This window comes from Macaca nemestrina, chromosome 5 (genome assembly GCF_043159975.1).
Source record: "Macaca nemestrina isolate mMacNem1 chromosome 5, mMacNem.hap1, whole genome shotgun sequence".
Classification (NCBI taxonomy): domain Eukaryota; kingdom Metazoa; phylum Chordata; class Mammalia; order Primates; family Cercopithecidae; genus Macaca; species Macaca nemestrina.
The window spans coordinates 102,607,094-102,631,517 of record NC_092129.1 but is presented as its reverse complement, the minus strand read 5'-3'; the positions used below and the strand labels follow the sequence as shown (position 1 = coordinate 102,631,517).

The window sequence follows — 24,424 nt, the reverse complement described above, 5'->3', positions numbered from 1 at the left end:
AATCCAAATCTTCCAAATGGAATACAAAACATGATCAATGGAAGAGAAAGGACTAGTTAAACTAATTGTATGTCATCCATTGGGAACAATGAGAAATCCTCTAAGAAAAGGTTTTTAAAAGCCAATACATGTAAATAAGTTTAGAAAAATGATATTGATGAAACATTGAGAACTTAATGACAGCAATAAATATTATCAACATAAATGCAAAAAATGAAACTCTACAGAAGCCCATTAAAAATGCCTTGGAACAACAAGCTCTGAGGAGATGTAAGAGTGAGGAAAACAGAACCCAAATAATCTGTTATTACAAAAAGAAAAAGTCAGTAAAATTCAATTTGGCCAAAATGTAGAAACAGACCAACCCAAAGGCCGCCACAATTTTATGACACTCTACTCAGCAGTTACGTATTGGAGTTTTTCACATAGACATAATGGTTTTAAACCTGGCCTTATATCAGAATAAATGGAGCTTTTCACTTGTTTGTTTCATTTGACTGATTTTTCAAGGTCCCTGAGGGGATCTTAGGCAGTCAGCCAACCCATCACTGGCATAATACATGGTGTCTGGAGATCACCAGTGCAGCTATAATGATATCCTTGAATATCTGTAATGACAGCAATTATATAATGGAAATTTGTCATAGAGGAAAAAACACATCTATTACATTTTTGTCTGAAGAATACAATGGTAAATGTGAACTACAGACCTATAGAAGTAAATACTCTTGTCACTAATAACCCTAATCCTGTCCTTCCACATGGTAAAAAAGAGATGAGGAGGTAAATGAGTTTTTAAATTATTATAGTAGACTGTCTAAAAGGCATATTTGTGGAAAGACACCCCATTACAATGGATTTCTCTACCATTGAAACATGCTTACCCATCTCATAGGACTCTGATTTAGAATATGTAAAAATCTTTTACAACTATTAAAACATTCTACCGATAACATTTGTTTTCTGCTGTAATATAAATACATGAAAATCTCTCCAACATTAAAAATATTTAGTCCAAACAAAGGACTAAATTGCATATACTATACTACATTGGACTTAGAGACAAATATAAAGGAGGATACATAAAAACGTAACTTACCTTTCCTCAAACAATTTAAATTAGAATTACCATATGACCTAGCAATCCCACTTCTGGGTATATACCCCCAAAGAATCAAAACCAGGGACTTAAATAGATATTTGTACACCCACATTCACAGAGGCATTATTCATAAACCTAAATGATATAAAAAACCAAATATCTACTGACAGATGAATGCATGAATAAAGTGTGGTATATACATATAATGGAATATAATTTGGCCTTCAAAAGGGAAGAAACTCAGGCACATGGTACAACATGGCTGAACCTTGAAGACATGCTAAGTGAAATAAACCAGCCAGCAAAGGACAGATACTATATGAGTTCACATACATGAGGTTCCCAGAGTAATCAAATTCATAGAGACAGAAAGTAGAATGGTGGTTACCAGGTGCTCGGGGAGAGAGGGAGGTGGGGAGTTATTGTTTAATGGTATAGTTACAGTTTTGAAAGATAAAAACAAGTTCTGGAAATGGATAGTGGGGATGGTTGTACAACAGTGTAAAGGTACATAATGCCACTGAACTGTACACTTTATGATGGTAAAACGGTAAAAAGCGAAAAACAAAGAACCCCCTAAACAGAAAACCAAACTTACCTTACTTAATGGAGAGGGAGCACCAGATCTAAAAGGCAACATAAAAAAATTTAAAACTGAATATATATGTGAATATATTTGTAGAAGCTTTTAAGTTGGATTTCACTTGGTCAAGCATTAACTTGTTTTATATACAGACTTTTAAAATAATGGACAAACTATTTTTTAAAAACTTTTAATCTTTTAGTTAATAATGACATCCCCTTCCACTGTTTTCCATCTACTTAATTTCCAGTACTAGAAATACTTAAATTCAACATTATTTTTTATATCTCTAGCAACTCAAATTCTTTGAGTCAAACATTATTGCCTATGTCCATAAAAACAAACTGTCCAAACGGGAATTTAAAACTATTTTCAGAAGGCTTGGAAAAAACCATGTTTTGTAGAATTATAAAAAACCCCAACACCCAGTGGTTTAGATCACTAAGGTTAGAGTACACTGTGAAGATCCCTATGGGCCCTGTGCCTGAAATATGTCTCGGCCTCCATATTCATACCCTTGAAGTCTGTTTTTTGTTTTCTGTTTTTTCCTATGGCTGTAATAAAAACTCTAGCAAGAATATTCTAGGAAAAATATTCCCATCATCCTGTTATAACTAGTGGGAGCTAGGAAACAAACAGCAACTTCGATGCTTTTTTCTAAGAAAATGAGGGAAAATTAGGAAGGGGTGAATTTTAAGTTACATTACTGGTAGCATTGACTATTGCAGATCATTTCTAGCAAAGTGCTTTGGAAATAACTGCCAGAACAGTTCACATTTTACTAACTTCAGTTGGTGAAAAACGAATAACAAAACAAGATGAAGACTAAATACATTTCAATAAGCAGCCTATATTCACCGTCTTAGTGAATGGCAGGGATGACTTTTTACTCATCTACAGAGAAAATATCACACACATAGCAGCAGCAAAAGAAAATTACAGCAGAAATTTAGTAAGTAGAATTTTGTACAATATTTTGAATTTTTGTCTTATTGGACATAGCAAATTTAACAGTATTATACGCCAAGTTAATATATATATTTTTTGAGACGGAGTTTCACTCTGTCATCCAGGCTGGAGTGCAGTGGTGCGATCTCGGCTCACTGCAAGCTCCACCTCCCGGGTTCACGCCATTCTCCTGCCTCAGCCTCCCAACTAGCTGGGACTACAGGCGCCTGCCACCACACTCAGCTTTTTCTTTTTTTTTTTTTTTTTTTGTATTTTTAGTAGAGATGGGCTTTCATAGTGTTAGCCAGGACGGTCTCGATCTCCTGACCTTGTGATCTGCCCACCTCGGCCTCCCAAGGTGCTGGGATTACAGGCGTGAGCAACCGCGCCCGGCCCAAGTTAATATCTTTTAAGTTCAACTTCATTTGCAAATACATGCCTGCCATTTTTTGTTTGAATTTAATTTCTACCTAAAATGAATATAAACAACAGGTAGCAAGGGCACAGAAAATTCCGCTATATAACAAGCATAAGGGTAACAACTTGGTTACATGGAGTTTGGCTAAAAGTTATCTTAAGAGTAATACAGTCTATGAGGGAAAGGATATACCTTTATCTATACTGTTCATGTCAAAGGGTCTACTGAAATATCTACAGTAAATTACTTAAGAACCTAAAAATCTAGTACAGCATAAGGTAGAAAATGTCCTAGTGAGTTTTGGCTAATAATTTCTTCACTCCCAGTATTTTTTCCCTTTACGTATGGAAAAAGAAGAGAGTTAAATCTGAATAAAAATTCAAGAAAATAATAGCCTGAATTCTTCAAAGAAAACATAGAAGCCTTTGGCATGGTCACTTTCTAAGAATGAATTAATTTAAATTAATTTGTTTCTCTCTCAAGCAATTTTCATAAACCAGTTCTTAGTGATGTTGATACAATTGTAAATACTAATAAAGAAAAGAGAATAGCCCAGGTGGGGTGGCTCACACCTATAATCCCAGCACTTTGGGAGGTCAAGGCGGGCAGATCACTTGACGTCAGGAGTTCGACACCAGCCTGACCAATATGGCGAAACCCTCTCTCTACTAAAAATACACACACACACACACACACACAAAACCCAAAAATTAGCTGGCTGTGGTGGCACCCGCCTGTAATCCCAGCTACTCAAGAGGCTGAGGCGGAGAATCGCTTGACTCTGGTGGGTGGAAGTTGCAGTGAGCTGAGATCGCACCCTGCGCTCCCTCCAGTCTAGGAGACACAGCGAGACTCCGTCTCAAAAAAAATAAAAAATAAAAAAAAATCAAGGGCTTTAGAAATACATCTCCAAACTAATACCTAAAATATTATAACTTCTTCTATAACATCTTCTACCCCATAGCAAGAATGAAGATACAATAAAAATGATAGAATTGTTCTACCTGCTATAAAAAAGAATATCGTACTTAAGTATGAAAAATCATAATTGGTACAAGAATCATTTTGCCAAGCTTCCACACAAACAATATTACTAAATGATACTTAGAGATATCCCATGAATTATGCAAACAAACAAAAATCTACTGTCTCTGTTGAGATATCATCCCACTTGCCACATTATATCTTAGTTGCCTGTTTAATTCTCTATCTTCTTCACTAGATACTAAGTTTTTTGAAAGGAAGGAACTCATCCCATTGTTTTATATCCCTAGCACTTTACCTATCACCTGACATTTTCTGTATTACTTGAATTTTTAAATTAGAATATATTCATGTATTCATTCTATAATCAATAAATTAACCAGAAGTCTTTAAAAAGTTATCTTCTGTGAAACAAAACTGTCAGGATGTGTGACCTCTGTTTTCATAAACCAGAGTTGGCTGCTGCCATGATTTAATTAAAAGGGTGAGAACCAGAGGTGCTCCAATAGCTTTCAAAAGCACCATTAATCACTGATTAAAATCTGAAGGTTCCCAGGCTCAGAGAGGTTAATAACTTTCCCATGTCTCATCATGCTTCAACGGTGGATTCCAGACTCTAGTCCAAGTCTATCTGCTCCTCAGAGCCTATGCTCATTCCACATTCCAACCCCCAAAACACAGATAAGCTTGGCACATTTGCTTCTCTCTTACACAACATACACAACATATAAATTGCTCTTCTTATGTGTTTTTTGCTTGATTTTCCACCCTGTTAAGTCATTGCCCTTTAGGAAAGAAGATGCTACATCGTTTATATATAGATAATATTTATTAAAAAGACCAATACTTATATTAATAATTTCACCTAGAAAAATCTAGTAGGTAATGAACCATGTTGGAAAAACAAGGCATTAAGATAATTTTAGAAGAAAATGAATGACCCATATAAGTAATCTACTCTAAATTCTGTAAAATTACTACAAACTCTTGGGTTTCACTATGAACACAGCAAATGTCCATATTTCCTTCCAAGATGTTAATAGGAAGCTGTCAAATAGAATATTTTGTTAAGTTTTATTTGAGTCATAACAATAATCCCTATGTAGTTTTGAGTATAAATGCTAGCCAAAAAAAAAAAAAAGATGTGAAACATCTATCTACATCCTTCAAATAACTTGAATTACAAAAGATTTATCTTAAATTTCCTGTAACTTCAACACTTAGTAAACCCACATAAATAATAAAATAAATTTTTCTCTTTTGTCCTGTGGAATTATAGACACAGATAATATATAAAGGAATATCACAGAGTATTGCACATAATTACAAAAATAAATAGTAGTGGACACAAGGCACTAAATATAAAGGGCATACATATTCTTTATAACAGACATTTGCAAATGCTTCAATTTATGTATATACTTGGCTTAGAGGTTAGAATAGTTTTACACTGTGACCAGAAGACAAATGAAACAATTTTAAGTAATTAATTTTCCTTATAAATTTCCCTTTTGGCATTTATGCTATAAGCCATGGGGAAATCTTTTGTTTACTAAACAAATAAAAAACTTTCATTTCTAAAATCTAAGAGGAATATATAAATATATATATACATATATACATCTAAGAGAGACTGTTAGTCTAGATCCAAGAAGACCAAAAGAAAGTAAAACCATTTATGCTAGTCAACTTGGGAGACAAAAATAAAGCATAATGAAAAAACACAGATGTGTAAAAGGGACAGAAATCAGTTTTACATGTTCTAAATACCAAATGTGGAATTTTAAGAGGTTTTTTTGCATTTTTAGTAATTACCAAATGCAAAAAAACTCACTCCATACAGTACTCACCCTTCACTTAAGTTCCAAGGTAAGCACAAACATACAAAGAAGAGAATAGTTAACTACTATAGTTCATTCATTTTTAATAATAGGGAATAAGCAAAAGACAAGTTCAAATGTGGTTTTAGCCAATTCAGAAGAGAAATATGACAAGCATAAAATGATTTTAAAGGAAAAAGAAAAATTGTTCTAAGAAAAAAGTAATTCAAAATGGAGGATTATTGAATTTTAAATTTCACTTTTCTAGAAATGTAACTAAATGTCCATAGCTATTTTTTTTTTTTTTTTCAAAAATAGCTTGTGGTGACCACAAGGGGGCAAATTTAGATTGGAAGTCAGGGCTAATGAGACCCATTCTAGCTACCCAAGGAGGCTTCTTTGTGACTGCAGCACTGATAGATTTAACAAAAAAAACAAGGGAAGGGTGTGGCCCTATGTGGGGTATGGGGAACCCTGAGTGGGAATACAGTGCAGAGAAGCTGACTTATAGTGTGCATCCAGCACTGCACAAGAGAGATTTTAACTTTAGGGGATGTGCATATTTCCTTAGCTAAAGAGGTCCTTCTGTCACAGGAGCAGAAAAATTTCTTGGCTTCCTGTCTGCATTTTCTGAAATCCTAGGCAACTCATTTGGCTTCCCAGATACCCTAATAGAGGGTGGACCCAGAAATAACTGGACTAGGGCATCTCTTATTGTGAGCTAACGTACTCTCATGTCAAGTCTGATCATCCCTGGCCACACTGAGATTGGAGGCAGAGCCTGGACTGTGGAAACAACCTTGAAAGAGCCCCTGAGAGCTCCTGCTATCCATCATTCCAAATAGCTCTGCCATAATTGTCTGGAAGACTCTTACGCTGTTGCTTATCGTTGCAAATTTAAAACATGCAATATTTTCTACACTAACTTGAAAAAATATTATAGAAATAACACAGCTAATGAAATAACCAGAAAAAACAAGTAACATCAAGACACAAGCCTAGATTCTGGGATAATGTCCAGAGGGAAGAAAGTCAGAAAACAGTTGCATTTTGATAGCTCTGTTATAGGTAAAATCTGTGATCAGCCTACAGTCCTGAAATGATCATTACACTGGTTATCTCTACTAACTCCTGCTGTCAACCTAAATGGAATAAACAGAAAGTTGGTATCATCAACAAAGACAGATTCCAAACTCTCTCTGTAGAGGACCTACATTAGGTGTTTAAATGGACATAATGAAGTGTAAAATAGTCCCTAACCTTTAGATTCAGAAAATCTACTTAAATCATACATGTAAAAAAAGAAATAGCCACAATACTGAGCAGTTCAGGATAAAGAAAGGCTTCATGAGAAAGTAGGACTGGAGATGGCCCTCCCAGGATGCATAAGATTTACAAAGCAGGACAAGGGCGGGTGAGCATCCTAAGACTCACAGAATTACAGTCTGAATAAGGCACAAAGATTGGAAAGCACCAGGCCTTGTGAATAGACAAGCTTCAGACCTGTTGGAGAGATGGGGAGGGGGGGAAAGAACCTGGACATTTTGTGCATGCAGTGAGGAAAAAGTCAAAAATATAGGCACCCAAACACAAAGGTATGAAAATCTAGTAAAATTGTACTTATCACTACTTGATTGCTATTCTCTATATAAAAGGATCTATGAATAAAATGTCAGTAGCATGCCATGTCTAATGGCTCAAATAGGGAGAGACTGGAGTCCAAAAACTATACTTGAGGGTTTTTCTTTTTTCACAGTGGTGTTGATAACAATAATAGAGTAATCAAGGCTGCTTGTGAAATTGTGCTTGTTTTCACTCATGTCCAATGATAACAGCTTTGATTTTTAAACATGAGTAACTATTTTTCCATATACTGTGAATTCCTTCCAAGGGCAAATGTTCAAATCATTAGGTTCAGTTAATGTTGGTACAATCTACTAATTTGCTAATTTAGCCTGCAGAGAGATTGTCTATACCCACTGTCATAATAGGAAGGGTAGGGGTTCTGAGGAAGCCCAGAAAATTACAACAAAGCAAGCCCTAAAACTGAGCAATATAAGTTGTACCATGATAAATCTCATTCTTAGAAGAACGACTCTAGTATTTTTCATCTTATTTAGAATATACAGCTAATGCGTACTTGTTTCCAGGTTTCTTTCCTTCTAATGTATTTAGATGCTGTTCAAGCGTCTCCATAAGACTGCTGGGAGCCTACAATAAGAAAGTAAAAATAAATGTCTGCATTGTTTACTTTCAACGTAAACACACTGTAACGTCACTGTAACTTTGTATGGTGGAAGTCTGTGGATGGACCCCGATATACATGTGAGATGATTTAATTCCAGGTTCTTTCAGTATTTAGATATTTAAATTCCACTGCCTGACCTTCAGGCAGGCCCATCTTAAATAGACTTAACTCCACTGCATGACAAATAGCATTACAGTGTGGTTTCAGTGCAGAGATTACATTGGATAGACTTTTACTAATATATTACTTATATGCAGTAAACTCAAATCAAGTTTACCACCTCCTTCTCATAAGACCATAGTAAAAATGAGTGTTTGTATTCAAGTCAAAAATATAAGTGCCCAAATACAAATTCACAGAAATTTGAAAATACAGTAAAATTTCACTTATCTACATTTGTCTGAACTATTAGGAAAATCCATTATAATATATTTTTAAAAGGTGGTGAGTGAGAGTTGTGGGGAAAAGAATATAATTCTAATAATCAATAACAATTAAGATTTTATTATTGACCTATTTATATATAATATAAAAATATTTATATGTATAATAAAGTAACTTTTAGCAAATATAATGTTAGAGCACTATGTATTGACACATTTAATAAATTTCAACTCTTATTAAGAATTACTTGAATGTTTCCATTTATAAATAAAATTTTAGGCGATATAAAGTGATGACATTTTACTGTACACTTAAGGAGAAATAACAGGTTCATGCAAATGTTTCACCCAATCTATTCCTTAAGCATTAGAGATTTAATTTCATCTTTCTCAAATAGTTGTAACACAAATTAGACCTTAACAGCAGCATAGGCATTCAAAGAATAGCATTTCTTAAATGAAATATATAACTACCCTTATAGATATATTTAATTCTGACAATTCTTCTTTAAATTAATGTGAAATTAATTTTGAAGGACATTGAAGTAACTATGCTGATAAAGGAACTCACAGAATTCACAGACATTCATATAACTGTATCTTTTACACTGTACATTTAATGACAGATTAAAATTCTTATTAAAAATCTTTAATTTTGAAAATTCAGGACATTTATTTAATATTCATTTTTCACTTCACTAATAGACTCTTAAACTGTCTTAACATTCATGTGATTATTATATTTGTAATTATGTGATTATAAATGTAAATTACCGAGTGAACTAAAACATGTAAATGTAGATATATAAAAATTACTAAGTGAACCAAAATATTAACTTGATCAAAATGATGAAGGCAAGATAGAAAGGAATAGCCCTGTCAGCATTATTTTAAAAGCTTTTAACTACAGAGTTAAAAAAATAAGATTATCAGGAGATATAATAAGTTTAGAAAATTACAAAAATTAGGATTTTAAAACACAACTCAGATGAAAATGGACTTAATAAATTCTAGTAAACCACAACTAAGACTGTATTTCTAAGTTTAAAAAATGAATTTTAAAAGATATAGAATATTTTGTTCTAGATACCAGATTATAAACTATAAAGAAATGCTCATTGAATAGAGAATGTACACAGTAACCTTAAGAAGAAAAAATAGAAATGGCTTCAAAATTTTTAGATGAATTTACATCTGATAACTTTGAAATTATCATATTTATTGCCAGTGATGATGATAATGATGATGATGATGATGGAATTTAGGAGGTCTGGGCATATAAACTTTTCATATTTCTATTTTTTCAATGGTATCGCAGTAAGGAAAAAAAAATAAGCCATAGAACTTCTTTCCAGTTACAAGACTTAAGATACTCTGAATGTTAAATGTAATGTTAAGAAAGTGTGATGTTTTTTGGCTAAGCCTAACTTTAAAACATGGTCTAAGAAAAATGCGATTTATAGTCACAAAATAGGAACAAATATAGGATAATCAAAAATAGGTAATATTTTCTCCTATTAAGTTTCTTAGTTACCTAAAACAAAACAAAAAACCCGGAAGAGAGTTCACCATTTTATTCATTTTGTAAAGTTTCTTAACTAAGTGAGAAAATTGAAAAAATAAGTAGAAGTCACAAAAAATCACAATAGCTGAAAGAGAAATTTGATCAAGGAATACAAGACTATCAAACTGACTTCTGTCTTAAAGGGAAATTAAGTTTGGAGCATTCCATCCTAGAAGTTTGAAAGTGCTGCATCATTTATATTTCTTATAAGGACATGTAAAATCGAAGAGAAATAAATTCCTCAAATGTCTTTGGAGGAAAAAAAAAGTACTTTGATAGTAATATCCAGGAGTGCAGGAATGTCAACCTTTTCTCTACTGCATCTATGGCAGCGAGGACATCCTGGCATGCAGTAGACAATAAATGAAAACTGCCTCTTAAATTTCCAAGGAGCAAAAACTTTGAGAATGCCTCTGCTGTTGTGAAAGGAATGTAACATAACAAAATATAATGAGCAGGCTCTTCAGTTGCTTGTTTTTAAAAATGCCAAAGTCAACAGACCAAGCAGATGGGAACACCAATCCAAAGAACAAGAGTCAGGCTGTGAAAGCTAATACATAACAGCAACATATCATGGTTACCGATTCATCAGTTGTATGGTCTTTAAAGGGAGACCTTTCTTTACCAGTAGTTTTCATATCAACCAGAATTCCTGACATCAAAACCTAAGATTTTTTTCATAAATGAAGACATTTTACATTTGGAGTGTACACATGCCACAAACAGGAAATAATATTAGAAAATTCTTTTCTTGGAACAAGTTCATAGCTGATTGTGAGCCCAGGCTCCAAAAGAAAGCATCCATCTACAATTTAGATGCTATAGCTTATAAAGCATCATTAAAACCAAATTTAAAAAAAGCAATCACAAGACCATTCAAATTTTTATCATTATATCTAAGAAACCATTTGAAAGTGCTGAGGATAAATGTTTCAGTTCTGATATATTCAGTTCTTACCCAAAACAGTTATTTTTGAATTTCCTTAAAAATTTCATTGATATTTGTGAAAATTTTAAATGTAATAATTATGATACTATGTGTATAAGTTAAAAAGGGTTACAGATGATTGTATTCATGTTTAATGTGCAGTCTCTAACCTAAAAGGTGTCCATTAAATCCATAAGGATATCCATGAAATTCCTCCATTCCATTTTGCTGCAAGAGGAATTCTAATCCTTTTTTAAGTTATGAGCATTCTATTCCTACTCCCAGTAGGAAGCCCTTCTGATCTCCATCTCTTCTTTAGCACTCTCTTCTGGCAGGTATTTTTGTTCATTACCTGGATAGAATGAATGGCCATGGTGGCCACAGACAAGCCTGGTAGAAAGCAGAATCTAATCTTAGAAGAGTAGAATCGAATCCATATAACCTGGTACTTTGGGCCCATCTGCAGATTAATCCTGGTTTTAAGGATGAAACAACTGTCTAAAGGACTAACCCCAGAACAATTCACATGCTGGCTCAGACCTGATCACAACTGTCAGAGGTCTAACTCCTCAGTTCAACTAGAGACTTCCATTAGACCTGCTGACAGGCTCTATGCAGGAATGAAGAAGGGTGTTTAGCTCTATGTCACTCACAACCCCAAAAGAAACCACAGTATTAAGAAATTTCAGAAGCATATCATATTCTTGTATTGAACTAGAGGAATTTTTCTATGAACAGGTAATTTAAAAATAAATATTTTTCCCCATTTAAAACATCTTTTAGGTTCAGGGATACTTGTGCAGGTTTGTCATATAGGTAAATTACATGTCACAGGGGTTTGGTGTACAGATTATTTCATCACCCAGGTAATAAGCATAGTACCTGATAGATAGTTTTTCAATCCTTACCCTCCTACCACCTTCTACCCTCCAGTAGGCCTCGGTGTCTGTTGTTCACTTCTTTGTGACATATATACTCAGTGTCTAGCTCCCACTTATAAGTGAGAACATGCAGTATTTGGTTTTCTGTTTCTGCATTAGTTTATTTGGGATATTGGCCTCAAGCTCCATCCATGTCGCTGCAAAGTACACGATCTTTTCTTTTTAATAGTTGTGTAGTATTCCATGGTGTATATATATGTATCACATAAATATAAACGTTAATATTGAAATGTATGTGGTGCTTAAGGTCATAACAAAAGCAGATAATAGAGTGCTAACAGATTCTGATGAATTTCTACCATAGAATAGCTTTCTAAAAGACCCAGGGCAAGATTTTATTTTCTTTGAGGGAGGAGTCTCTGTTCCCTAAATTATGAAAACACACATATTAAATAATTCAGTAAAATATAATGTTTCTGGGCTTCTTGAAGGGGAGATTGTAAAAATTATAATGACTATAATAGTATCATTAAAAATTTAATCCAAGTATATGATTTCAATGATGTACTTTCAATGATATGCTCTCATTGTTTAATGTTAAAAGTGAAAAGGGATTTAAGTAGTCATTTGAATATTTCCTTGTTTCCCCTCAGACTCCGCCCAAACTAAGTACGACAGATGAGGACCTATATTCTTAACTGAGAGCCTAGTTTCTCTTTTATTCTATAGTAAGGGTGTCCATAGAGTTGAAATAAAGATGATTTGCCACTTCTAGAAGCTATTCATTAGCTTATAAATGTCAGAGCTAAATATTTTAATGTCTTAAAAGTTAACATGTATTACTTATGTGGATTATTTTTTTAAATGTACTATAAATTTTACTAAAAATGATGAGTTTAAATGAAAACACACTTATTTTCTTTGCTTTTTAGTGTTACAAAGATAAATCTATGTCTAATAAAGAGATTTTTAGTGATACTTAATGCACACTTAATATTTTGGCCATATCCAAAATGATACCAATATCTTACTCAGGTGTGTGCCTCATCAAAAAACACTATTTTCTCATAGTAGCAGAAATATTTTATACCAATATTCTGTCTATGAGAAAGAACTACCTCTCAACTTTTAACTAAAAAATACAATGCCATCATGTTCTGAATTGCTCTGTGAATTTTATTCATAAAGAATTCTTGATATTTAATTGGTATTTTAATAATACAAATACAGAAGATCATTTCTTTGAGTTTCCCTAATTTTTAATAAAAATTTAAGGATTAATATTATTTTAAAGATGGAAACATTTCAAGGCATAATAAGGATAGCAAATTACTAAATGCACTTTGATATTATTAAAAGTGGATATCTTTCACTATGACAATTTTTTTCTATTATAATGACTATATTTACAAGGACAGAAAGTTCATATATTCATTACTGGTATATAAGATAGCAGCTCTATGTTTTCTCCTATTATCTCTACAATAACATCATTTCTAGTTAAATAACATGTTTGGGATATAAATGTACCATAACAGAGTGCTTAAGTAAAAACAGTTCCGGCCAATAATGAGAAAGGTTATACAATAAAGCTGGACCCATGAATGACCTTGAATGTATATATTAGGATCCATACACAGTACCCTCTTCACAGATAAAATGATTGACACAGAAGCCCCTCTATCGTTGGCATTTACTAGATGGGCTCCAGAAAAATTGCTCATCTACCACTACTATTTTATTAGCTTATTTTATGCATGGACATGCTTCCATTTCATAGGGGAGACAAGTAGTTAATCTGAGACATCAGCGTTTTCACTATTCATTTGTCTCCTTCATATCTGGGACATGTTGGAAACTAGGAAGACAAGCAGGAGGAAAAGTTCTAATCTAATTATCAGGCCTAGAAATAGTGACTTTTCATTACTAAAGCACTTCTATTAACATTATTCAAGGTTTCCTTTTAATCAAGTTTAAAATGAAAAGATGAGTTCATTTACTAAATTCAGTTGCATTTAAAGAAGAAACTATTTCATAAGAACAAGAAAATCCTCCTATTACCTCCAGAAATATATTCAATGTCTAGAAAAAATAAATAAGGTAGAATAATTTCCAAGAAAGTTGCTTGGCCTAAATTCAAAATGCATGAAATGCTTACAAGACTATGCCCATTTGTGGCAATATATGTTGTAATAATCTCATGCATAGTGAATCTTCCACTGGGAGAGTTGCTTACCTGTGTGAGGTCAGGAATGTCACCTTTATCAATACCAACTTGCTGTGGATTAAAAAAATTAGAAATTAGTAGAACTTTTAAAACTAATTTTTTTCATTTAATGGAATATCACCTATACAATTAGTTAAAACAGCTCAATATTGTTGTAAATGAATTATTTTATATATCAGTCTCACTTGGAACATATGCTTTTTATTCAGTTTTTCACTCAATAAAATAGAGCAATAATTTCATGAAATAGCTAGATATAACAAATGTATAGAATTCTACTAGAATCTAAAAACAAATGACAATAAATTAAAGCATAAAATGTAATGGTATCCTCCTTAGTCAACAGAAGCTCAAAACGTACAACACTGCTTAGACTAAATTTAGTAGTTAATTATGCCCAGCTTCTGGATAGGGAATGTTCATTTAGTTCTAAAACTCATTCAGGGTATAATTTCCACTCTTTCTCCCACAGACCTAACTTTTTTAGTTTCTTATGTATCCTTTCAGAGTTTCTTTATGTATATTCAAGGAAATATGAAATTATACAAATATATACTTATTTCCCCATTACTATACAAACAATAGCATATTATATATAATGAACTTATATTTTTCACTTAAAATATATCTTAGACATATATCCATATAAACACACAGTATGTCCTCATTTAATAAACAGCTGCATAGAACTTCCTTGTCCTATATTTAATTAGTAACTTATTAATGGACACTAAATTTGCTTTTGATCTCTTGCCATTGCAAGCAGTGCTGCACACACCATTCTGCGTGTGTGTGTACATATCTGTGTGATATACTTGTAGAAGTGGAATTACCAGGTAAAAGTATATGCATATTGTTAATTTTGTTAGCATGGGGTAGGGGCAGAGAAAGAGAGAAGGCAGGAAAAGCAAATATGAAAAAATATTAATAAAGGTAAATCAATGAAGAGACCATATTGTTCATTATACATCAATTCTTTTATAGGTCTGAAAATTATTCAAAGTGAAAAGTTGGGGAAAAACACAAATCACAAGTTCATCATATCATTTTCATATAAATAATGAAATTGAGGTTCAAAGAAACAAAGTGAGTTAAGCCAAAGTATCTCTCCTTGAGAAATGAAGAGCTTTGATTATACTGATGGAAATGTAGGAGTATATACATGAAGAAAATGTGCTGCTACAAAGACAATAAAGCAAACTGGAGATCAGAAAATCCATTTGTGCGTCAAATGCTGAACTACCTTCTTTTCTTTTTCTTCTCTGTGTCTACAGCGGGGTTTCTCAGTCTTGGCACTATTGGCAATTGGGGAAGATAATTCTTGTTGGGTGGTATCCTGTGCATCATAGGATGTTTTGCAGCATCCCTGACCTCTACCCACAGGATGCTAGTAGCCACCCTCTCCAGTGTAATAACAAAAACATCTCTAAATGTTATCCTTTGAGGATGGGAGGGAAGCCAAGTCACTTGCTGTTGAGACTACTGACATAGAGCACTTGCCCTAATCTCTCTGGATCAAATAATGTTTGAATCCAGAATTCCAGACTTTACTTTTTTTTGCAACTACCAAATATTATTTTTTAATTTCTTTTAAAAATTTTTCCATTTTTATTTTAAATTCAGGGGTACAAGTGCAGATTTGTTACAAGGGTACATTGTATGATGCTGAGGTTTGGGCTTCTATTAATGCTGTCACCCAGATAGTGAACACAGTGCCTAACAGGAAGGTTTTCAGCCCTTGACTTCTTCCCTTTGTAGCTCTTTTTGGAGTCCCCGGTGTCGACTGTTCTCATCTCTATGTGTGTAACCAAGGTTTAGCTCTCACTAATAAGTAAGAACATGTGGTATTTAGTTTTATGTTTCTGCGTTAGTTCACTTAGGATAATGGCCCCCAGCTACATTCACATTGCTGCAAAGGGCATGATTTCATTCTTTTTTATGGCTGCATAGTATTCCATGGTGCATATGTACCACATTTTCTTTAACCAGTCCACTACTGATGGGCACCTAGGTTGATTCCATGCCTTTGCTATTGCGAATAGTGCTGCAACTAACATATGAGTGCATGTGTCTTTTCGGTAGAATAATTTATTTTCCTTTGGGTATATACTCAGTAATGGGATTACTCAAACAGTAGTTCTATTGTTAGTTCTTTGAGAAATCTCCAAACTACTTTCTGCAGTGGCTGAACTACATTCTCATCAACGGTGTATATGAGTTCCCTTTTCTCTGTAGCCTTCTCAACATGTTGTTTTTTGGCTTTTTAATAATATTCATTCTGACTAGGTGTAAGATAGTATCTCACTGGGGTTCTGATTTGCATTTCTCTGATGATTAGTGATGTTGAGCATTTTTCCATACATTTGTTGGCCACTTATATGTCTTCTTTTGAGAAGTGTCTGTTCATGTCCTTTGCCCACTTTTTAATGGAGTTGTTTTTCTTGGTGATTTATTTAAATTCCTTATAGATTCTGGACATTAGTCATTGGTCAGAAACAAAGGTGATGAGTATTTTCGCTCATTCTGTAGGTTGTCTGTTTACTCTGTTAATAGTTTCTTTTGCTGTGCAGCTCTTCAGTTTAAACAGGTCTCAGTTGCCAATTTTAATTTTTGTTGCAATTGATTTTGAGGACTTTGTCATAAATTCTTTGCCAATGCCAATGTCCAGAAGGGTATTTTCTAAGTTTCCTTCTAGCACTTTTATAGTTTGAGGTATTTCATCCATCTTTAGTTAATTTTTGTATGTGTTGATATAGGTAGGGGATCCAGTCTCATTCTTTTGCATATGGCTAGCCAGTTTTCCCAGCGCCATTTCTGAATAAGGAGTCCTTTCCCCTTGTTATGCTTATTTTTGTCAACTTATTAAGGATCAGTTGGTTGTAGGTAAGCTGCTTTATTTCTGGGTTCTCTACTCTGTTCCACTGTTCTATGTGTCTGTTTTTGTACCAGTATCATGCTGTTTTGTTTACTGTACCCTTGTAGTATAGTTTGAAGTCAGGTAATGTGATGCCTCTGGCTTTGTTCTTTTTGCTTAAGATTGCTTTGGCGATTCCACCTCTTTTTTGGCTTCATATAAATTTAGAATAATTTCTTCTAGTTCTGTGGAAAATGATGTTGATAATTTGATAGACATAGGATTAAATCTACAGATTGCTTTGGGCAGTAGAGCCATTTTAACAATATTTATTCTTCCAATCTATGAGCGTGAAATGTTTTTCCATTTGTTTGTGTTATCTCTCACTTCCAGTAGTGTTTTGTAGTCCTCCTTGTAGAGATCTTTTATCTCCTTGGTTAGAGGTACTCCTAGGTTTTAAATTTTTTTGTTTGGCTATTGTAAATGGGATTGCATTCTTGATTTGGTTCTCAGATTGGAAGTTACTGGTGCATAGAAATGCTATTGATTTTGATGTTTATAGGTAGATTTTTGTATCCTGAAACTTTACTGAAGTTGTTTATCAGGTCTAGGAGTTTTTTGATGGAATTTGAGGATTTTCTGGTATAGAATCATATCCTTAGCAAAGAGAGATAGTTTTACTTCCTCTTTTCCTATGTGGATTCCTTTTATTTCTCTCTGTATCCTGACTGCTCTGTAGGACTTGCAGTATTATGCTGAATAGTAGTGGTGAGAGTGGGCATCCTTGTCTTGTTCTAGTTCTTAAAGGGAATGCTTCCAGCTTTTGCTCATTCAGTGTGATGTTGGCTGTGGGTTTGTCATAGATGGTTCTTATATTTTGAAGTATGCTCCTTCAATGTCTAATTAGTCAAGGGTTTGTATCACGAAGGGAGGTTGGATTTTACAGAAAGCTTTTGCTGCGTCTATTAATTATATGGTTTTCGTTTTTAATTCTGTTTACGTGGTGTATTACATTTATTGTTTTGCACATGTTGAACCAACCTTGCATCCCAGGAATAAAGCCCACTTGATTGTGGTTAATTAACTTTTTGATGTGGTGCTGGATTTGATTTGCTATTATTTTGTTGAGGATTTCTGCATCTGTATTTGTCAGGGATATTGACTTGTAGTTTTCTTTTTTTCTTGTGCCTTTGCCAGATTTTAGTATCAGGATGACACTGGTTTCATAGAATGAGTTAGGGAGGAATCCCTCCTTCTCAATTTATTGAAATAGTTTCAGTAGAATTGCTACCAGTTCTTCTTTTTTTTTTTTTTTTTTTACATCTGATAGAATTTAGCTGTGAATCCATTTGGTCCAAGGCTTTTATTGTTTAGTAGGTTTTCTCACTACTGAAGTCAGCTGCAGAACTTGTTATTGGTTTTTCAGACCAATAGCAGAGTTTCAATTTCTTCCTGGTCCAATACTGAAAGGTTGTATGTTTCCAGAAATTTATCCATTTCCCCTAGATTTCTACTTTGCTTGCATAGAGGTGTTCGTAGTAGTCCAGAGGATTTTTTCTATTTTTGTGGGATCAATTGAAATGTCACCTTTGTCTGTGTGATTGGATTTATTTGGATCTTCTCTCTTTTTTTTCATTGTTAATCTAGCTAGTGGTCGATCAATCTTGTTTATCATTTCAAAGAACCAATTTTTATTTCATTGATTCTTTGTATGTTTTGGGGGTGTCAATCCCATTTATTTATTTATTTAATTTCCATAGGTTATTGGGGAACAAGTGAGGTGGTGTTTGGTTACATGAGTATTTAGTGGTGATCTGTGAGATTTTGGAGCAGCCATCACCTGAGCAGTATACACTGCACCCTATTTGTAGTCTTTATCCCTCACCCTCTTCCCACCCTTTCCCCCTGATTTCCCCAAAGCCCATTGTGTCATTATTATGCTTTTGCATCCTCATAGCTTAGCTCCCACTTATGAATGAGAATATATAATGTTTGGTTTTCCATTCCTGAGTTCCTTCACTTAGAATAATAGTCTCCAATCTAATCCATGTCACTGCAAATGCCATTAACTCATTCCTTTTTATAGCTAAGTAATATTCCATTATATATATATATATATATAAATAAAATACATATATCACACTTTATCCATTCATTGATAGGTAGGCAGTTCAGTTGGTTCCACAATTTTGCAATTATGAATTGTGCTGCTATAAACATGTGTGTGCAAGTATGACTTCTTTTCCTCTGGGTAGATACCCAGTAGAGGGATTGCTGGATCAAATGGTAGTTCTGCTTTCAGTTATTTAAGGAATCTCCACACTGTTTTCCACAGTGGCTGTACTAGTTTACATTCCCACCAGCAGTGTAGAAGTGCTCCCTGATCACCACACCCATGCCAACATCTACTGTATTTTTGTTGTTGTTGTTGTTTGTTTGTTTTTTGATGTTTTGATTATGGCCATTCTTGCAGGAGTAAGGTGGTATCACATTGCAGTTTTGATTTGCATTTCCCTGATTATTAGTGATGTTAAGCATTTTTTCATATGTCTGTCAGCCATTTGTGTATCTTCTTTTGAGAATTGTTTATTTATGTCCTTAGCCCACGTTTTGATGGGATTTCTTTTTCTTGCTGATTTGGGTTCATTGTAGATTCTGTGAAGATTTTTTCCCACTCTTTGGGTTGTCTGTTTACTGTGCTGACTATTCCTTTTGCTTTGCAAAAGTTCTTTAGTTTAGATGTATAGATTGTGAAGATTTTTTCCCACTCCGTGGGTTGTCTGTTTACTGTGCTGACTATTCCCTTCACTTTGCAAAAGTTCTTTAGTTTAATTAAGTCCCAGAAATTTATCTTTGTTTTTTTGCATTTGCTTTTGGGTTCCTGGTCATGAAATCCTCGCCTACGCCAATGTCTAGAAGGGTTTTTCCAATGTTATCTTCTAGAATTTTTACAGTTTCAGATCTTACATTTAAGTCTTTAATCCATCTTGAGTTTCTTTTGTATAAGGTGAGAGATGAGGATCCAATCTTATTCTCGTACATGTGGCTAGCCAATTATCCCAGCACCATTTGTTGAAAAGGTTGTCCTTCCCCTCACTTTGTTTTTGTTGGCTTTGTTGAAGATCAGTAGGCTGTAAGCATTTGGGTTTATTTCTGGGCTCTCTGTTCTGTTCCATTGGTCTATGTGCCTATTTTTACACAAGTACCATGCTGTTTTGGTGACTATAGCCTTATAGTATAGTTTTAAATCAAGTAATGTGACGCCTCCAGATTTGTTCTCTTTGCTTAGTCTTGCTTTGGCTATGTGGGCTCTTTTTTGGTTCCACATGAATTTTAAAATTGTTTTTTTCTAATTCTGTGAAGAGTAATTCATTTTGATAGGAATCACATTTAATTTGTAGATTGCTTTTGGCAGTATGGTCATTTTCACAATATGGATTCTACACAATATGGGATGTTTTTTCATTTGTGTTGTCTATGATATCTTTGAGTAGTGTTTTGTAGTTTTCCTTGTAAAGGTCTTTCACCTCCTCGGTTAGGTATATTGCTAAGTATTTTATTTTTTTGCAGTTATTGTAAAAGAGGTTGAGATCTTGATTTGATTCTCTGTTTGGTAGCTGTTGGTGTATAGAAGAGCTACTGCACATTAATTCTGTATCCGGAAACTCTGTTACATTCTTTTATCAGGTCTAACAGCTTTCTGGAGAGTCTTTAGGGTTTTTTAGGTAAACAATAATATCATCAGCAAACAGAAACAGCTTGACCTCCTCTTTACCAATTTGGATGCCATTTCTTTCTCTTGTTTGATTGCTCTGGCTAGGACTTGTGGTACTATGCTGAAGAGGAGTGGTAAGAGTGGGCATCCTCGTCTTGTTCCAGTTCTCAGAGGAAATGCTAACAGCTTTTCCCCATTCAGTATTATATTAGCTGTGGGCTTGTCATAGATGGCTTTTATTATATTGATGTATGTCCCTTGTATGCCAATTTTGTTGAGAGTTTTAATCATTAAGAGATGCTGGAATTTGTCAAATGCTTTTTCTGCATCTATTGAGATGATCATGTGATTTTTGTTTTTAATTTTGATTATGTGGTGTATCACATTTATTGATTTGCATATGTTAAACCTTCCCTGCACCCCTAGTATGAAACCCTTGATCATAGTGGATCATCTTTTTGATATGTTGTTGGATTCAGTTAGCTAGTATTTTGTTAAGGATGTTAGCATCTATGTTAATCGGGGATATTGGTCTGTAGTTTTCTTTTTTGGTTATGTCCTTTTCTGGTTTGGGTATTAGGGTGATACTGGGTTAATAGAATGATTTAGGGAGGGTTCCCTCTTTCTCTCTCTTGTGGAATAGTGTCAGTAGGATTGATACCAATTCTTCTTTGAATGTCTGGTAGAAATCTGCTGTGAATTGGTCTGGTCCTGGGCATTTATTTTGTTGGTAATTTTAAAATTACCATTTCAATCTCACTGCTTGTCTGTTCAGGATATCTAATTCTTCCTTATTTAAGCTAGGAGGGTTGTATCTTTTCAGAAATTAATCCATCTCTTCTAGGTTTTCTAGTTTATGTGCGTAAAGGTGTTCATAGTAGCCTTGAATGATCTTTTGTATTTCTGTGGTGTCAGTTGTAATATTTCCCATTTCATTTCTTATTGAGCTTATTTGGATTTTCTCTCTTTTCTTGGTTAATCTAGCTAATGGTCTATCAATTTTATTTATCTTTTCAAAAAAAAACCCAGCTTTTTGTTTCATTTATCTTCTGTATTGCTTTTTATTTCAATTTCATTTAGTTTTGCTCTGGATCTTAGTTATTTCCTTTCTTCTGCTGGGTTTCTGTTTGGTTCATTCTTGTTTCTCTTGTTCCTTGAGGTGTGACCTTAGATTGTCTGTCTGTATTCTTTCAAATTTTTTGATGTAGGCATTTAGGGCTATGACCTTTCCTCTTAGCACCGCCTTTGCTGTGTCCCGGAGGTTTTGATACGTTGTGTCACTACTGTCATTCAGTTTGAATAATTTTTTGATTTTCACTTTGATTTCATGTTTGACCCGATGCTCATTCAGGAGCAGGTTATTACATTTCCATATATTTGCATGGTTTTGGAGGTTCCTTTTGGAGTTGATTTCCAGTTTTATTCCACTGTGGTCTGAGAGAGGGCCTGATATAATTTCAATTTTCTTAAATGTATTGAGGCTCATTTTGTGGTCTATAATATGGTCTATCTTCACGAAAGTTCCATGTGCTATTGAATAGAATGTATATTCTGCATTTGATGGATGGAATGTTCTATATACATCTGTTCAGTCCATTTGTTCCAGGGTACCATTTACATTCATTGTTTCTTTGTTGACTTTCTGTCTTGAAGACCTGTCTAGTGCTGTCAGTGAAATATTGAAGTCCCCCAATATTACTGTGTTGCTATCTCATTTTTTAGGTCTATTAGTAATCATTTTTATAAATTTGGGAGCTCCAGTGTTAGGTACATATAGGTTTAGGATTGTAATATTTACCTGTTGGATGAGGCCTTTTATCATTATATAATGTCCTTTTTTGTCTTTTTTAACTGCTGTTGCTTTAAAGTTTGTATTGTCTGATATAAGAATAGCTCCTCCTGCTCACTTTTGGTGCCCATTTTTCTGAAATGTCTTTTTCCACCCCTTTACCTTAAGTTTGTGTGAGTCTTTATGTGTTAGGTGAGTCTCTTGAAGGCAGCAGGTAGTTGACTGGTGAATTCTTATCCATTCTGCAATTCTGTAGCTTTTAAGTGGAGCATTTAAGCCATTTACATTCAATCTTAGTATTGAGATGTGAGGTACCATTCCATTCACTGTGCTGTTTGTTGCCTGTATACCTTGGTTTTTTGTTTTTGTTTTTTAAATTATATTTTTGTTTTATAGTTCCTAGGAGATTTATGCTTTACAGAGGTTCTGTTTTGATGTGTTTCCAGGATTTGTTTCAAGATTTAGAGTTCCTTTTAGCAGTTCTTGTAGTGGTGGCTTGGTAGTGGTGAATTCTCTTAGCATTCATTTGTCTGAAAAAGACTGTATCTTTCCTTTATATATGAAGCTTAGTTTCACTGGGTACAAAATTCTTGGCTGATAATTGTTTTGTTTAAGGAGGCTGAAGATAGGGTGTCAATCCCTTCTAGCTTGTAGGGTTTCTGCTGAGAAATCTGCTGTTAATCTATAATCTAAAGTTATACCTTTAAAGGTATAACTATAAAGGTTTTCCTTTATAGGTTAACTGGTGCTTCTGTCTCACAACTCTTAAGATTCTTTCCTTCATCCTAATGTTAGCTAACCTGATGACAATGTGCCTAGGTAATGTTCTTTTTGTGACGAATTTCCCTGGTGTTCTTTGTGCTTCTTGTATTTGTATGTCTAGGTCTCTAGCAAGGACGTGGAAATTTTCCTCAATTATTCCCCCAAATATATTTTCCAAACTTTTAAAATTCTCTTCTTCCTTGGGAACACCAATTATTCTTAGGTTTGGTTGTTTAACAAAATCCCAGACTTCTTGGAGGCTTTGTTTGTATTTTCTTATTCTTTTTTCTTTGTTAGATTGGGTTAATTTAAAGACCTTGTCTTTGAGCTCTGGGTTTCTTTCTTCTACCTGTTCAATTCTATTGCTGAGACTTTCCAGAGCATTTTGCATTTCTATAAGTGTGTCCGTTGTTTCCTGAAGTTTTGATTGTTTTTATTTATGCTATCTAATTCCTTGAATATTTCTCCCTTCGCTTCTTGTATCATTTTTTGGATTTCCTTACACTGGGCTTTGCCTTTCTCTGGTGCCTCCCTGATTCGCTTAATAACTAACCTCCTGAATTCTTTATCAGGTAAATCAGGGATTTGATGGTTTGGGTCCATTGCTGGTGAGCTAGTATGATTTTTTTGGAGGATTTAAAGAACCTTGTTTTGTCTATTATCAGAGTTGGTTTTCTGGTTCCTTCTCATTTGGGTAGGCTCTGTCAAAGGAAATGTCTAGGGCTGAAGGCTGTTGTTCAGATTCTTTTGTCCCATGCGATCTTCCCTTGCTGTAGTACTCTCCCCCTTTTCCTATGGATGTGGCTTCCTGTGAACCAAGCTGTAGTGATTGTTTTCTCTCTTCTGGATCTAGCCACCCAGCAAGTCTATCAGGCTCCAGGCTGGCACTGGGGGTTGTCTCACAGAGTCCTGTGATATGAACTGTCTGTGGGTCTCTCAGCCATGGATACTAGCACCTGTTCTGGTGGAGGTGGCAGAAATGAACTCTGTGAGGGTTTTTAGCTTTGGTGGTTTAATGCACTATTTTTGTGCTGGTTGGCCTCCTGCCAGGACGTGGTACTTTCTAGAGAGCATCAGCTGTGGTAGTATGAGGAGGAACAGGTGGGAGGCAGGGCCCTAGAACTCCCAAGAGTATATGCCCTTGTCTTCAGTTACCAGGTAGGTAGGGAAGGACCACTGGGCAAGGGCAGGGCTAGGCATGTTTGAGTTCAGACTCTC

General features: G+C 34.4%; 1 protein-coding gene across 27 annotated transcripts in view; it reads right to left on the bottom strand.

Moving 5' to 3' along the window:
* Positions 1 to 24,424, bottom strand: part of LOC105495854 (synaptosome associated protein 91) — a 166,277-nt gene that overhangs the window by 64,206 nt on the left and 77,647 nt on the right. For all 27 annotated transcript variants that reach the window (XM_071096777.1, XM_071096770.1, XM_071096781.1 and 24 more), the window contains exons 9-11: positions 14,096 to 14,137; positions 7,996 to 8,066; positions 1,701 to 1,728 (exon numbers count right to left, since the gene is read on the bottom strand). In XM_071096777.1, the coding sequence (XP_070952878.1) occupies positions 1,701 to 1,728; positions 7,996 to 8,066; positions 14,096 to 14,137 (141 nt within the window). The remainder of the gene's footprint in view (positions 1 to 1,700; positions 1,729 to 7,995; positions 8,067 to 14,095; positions 14,138 to 24,424) is intronic.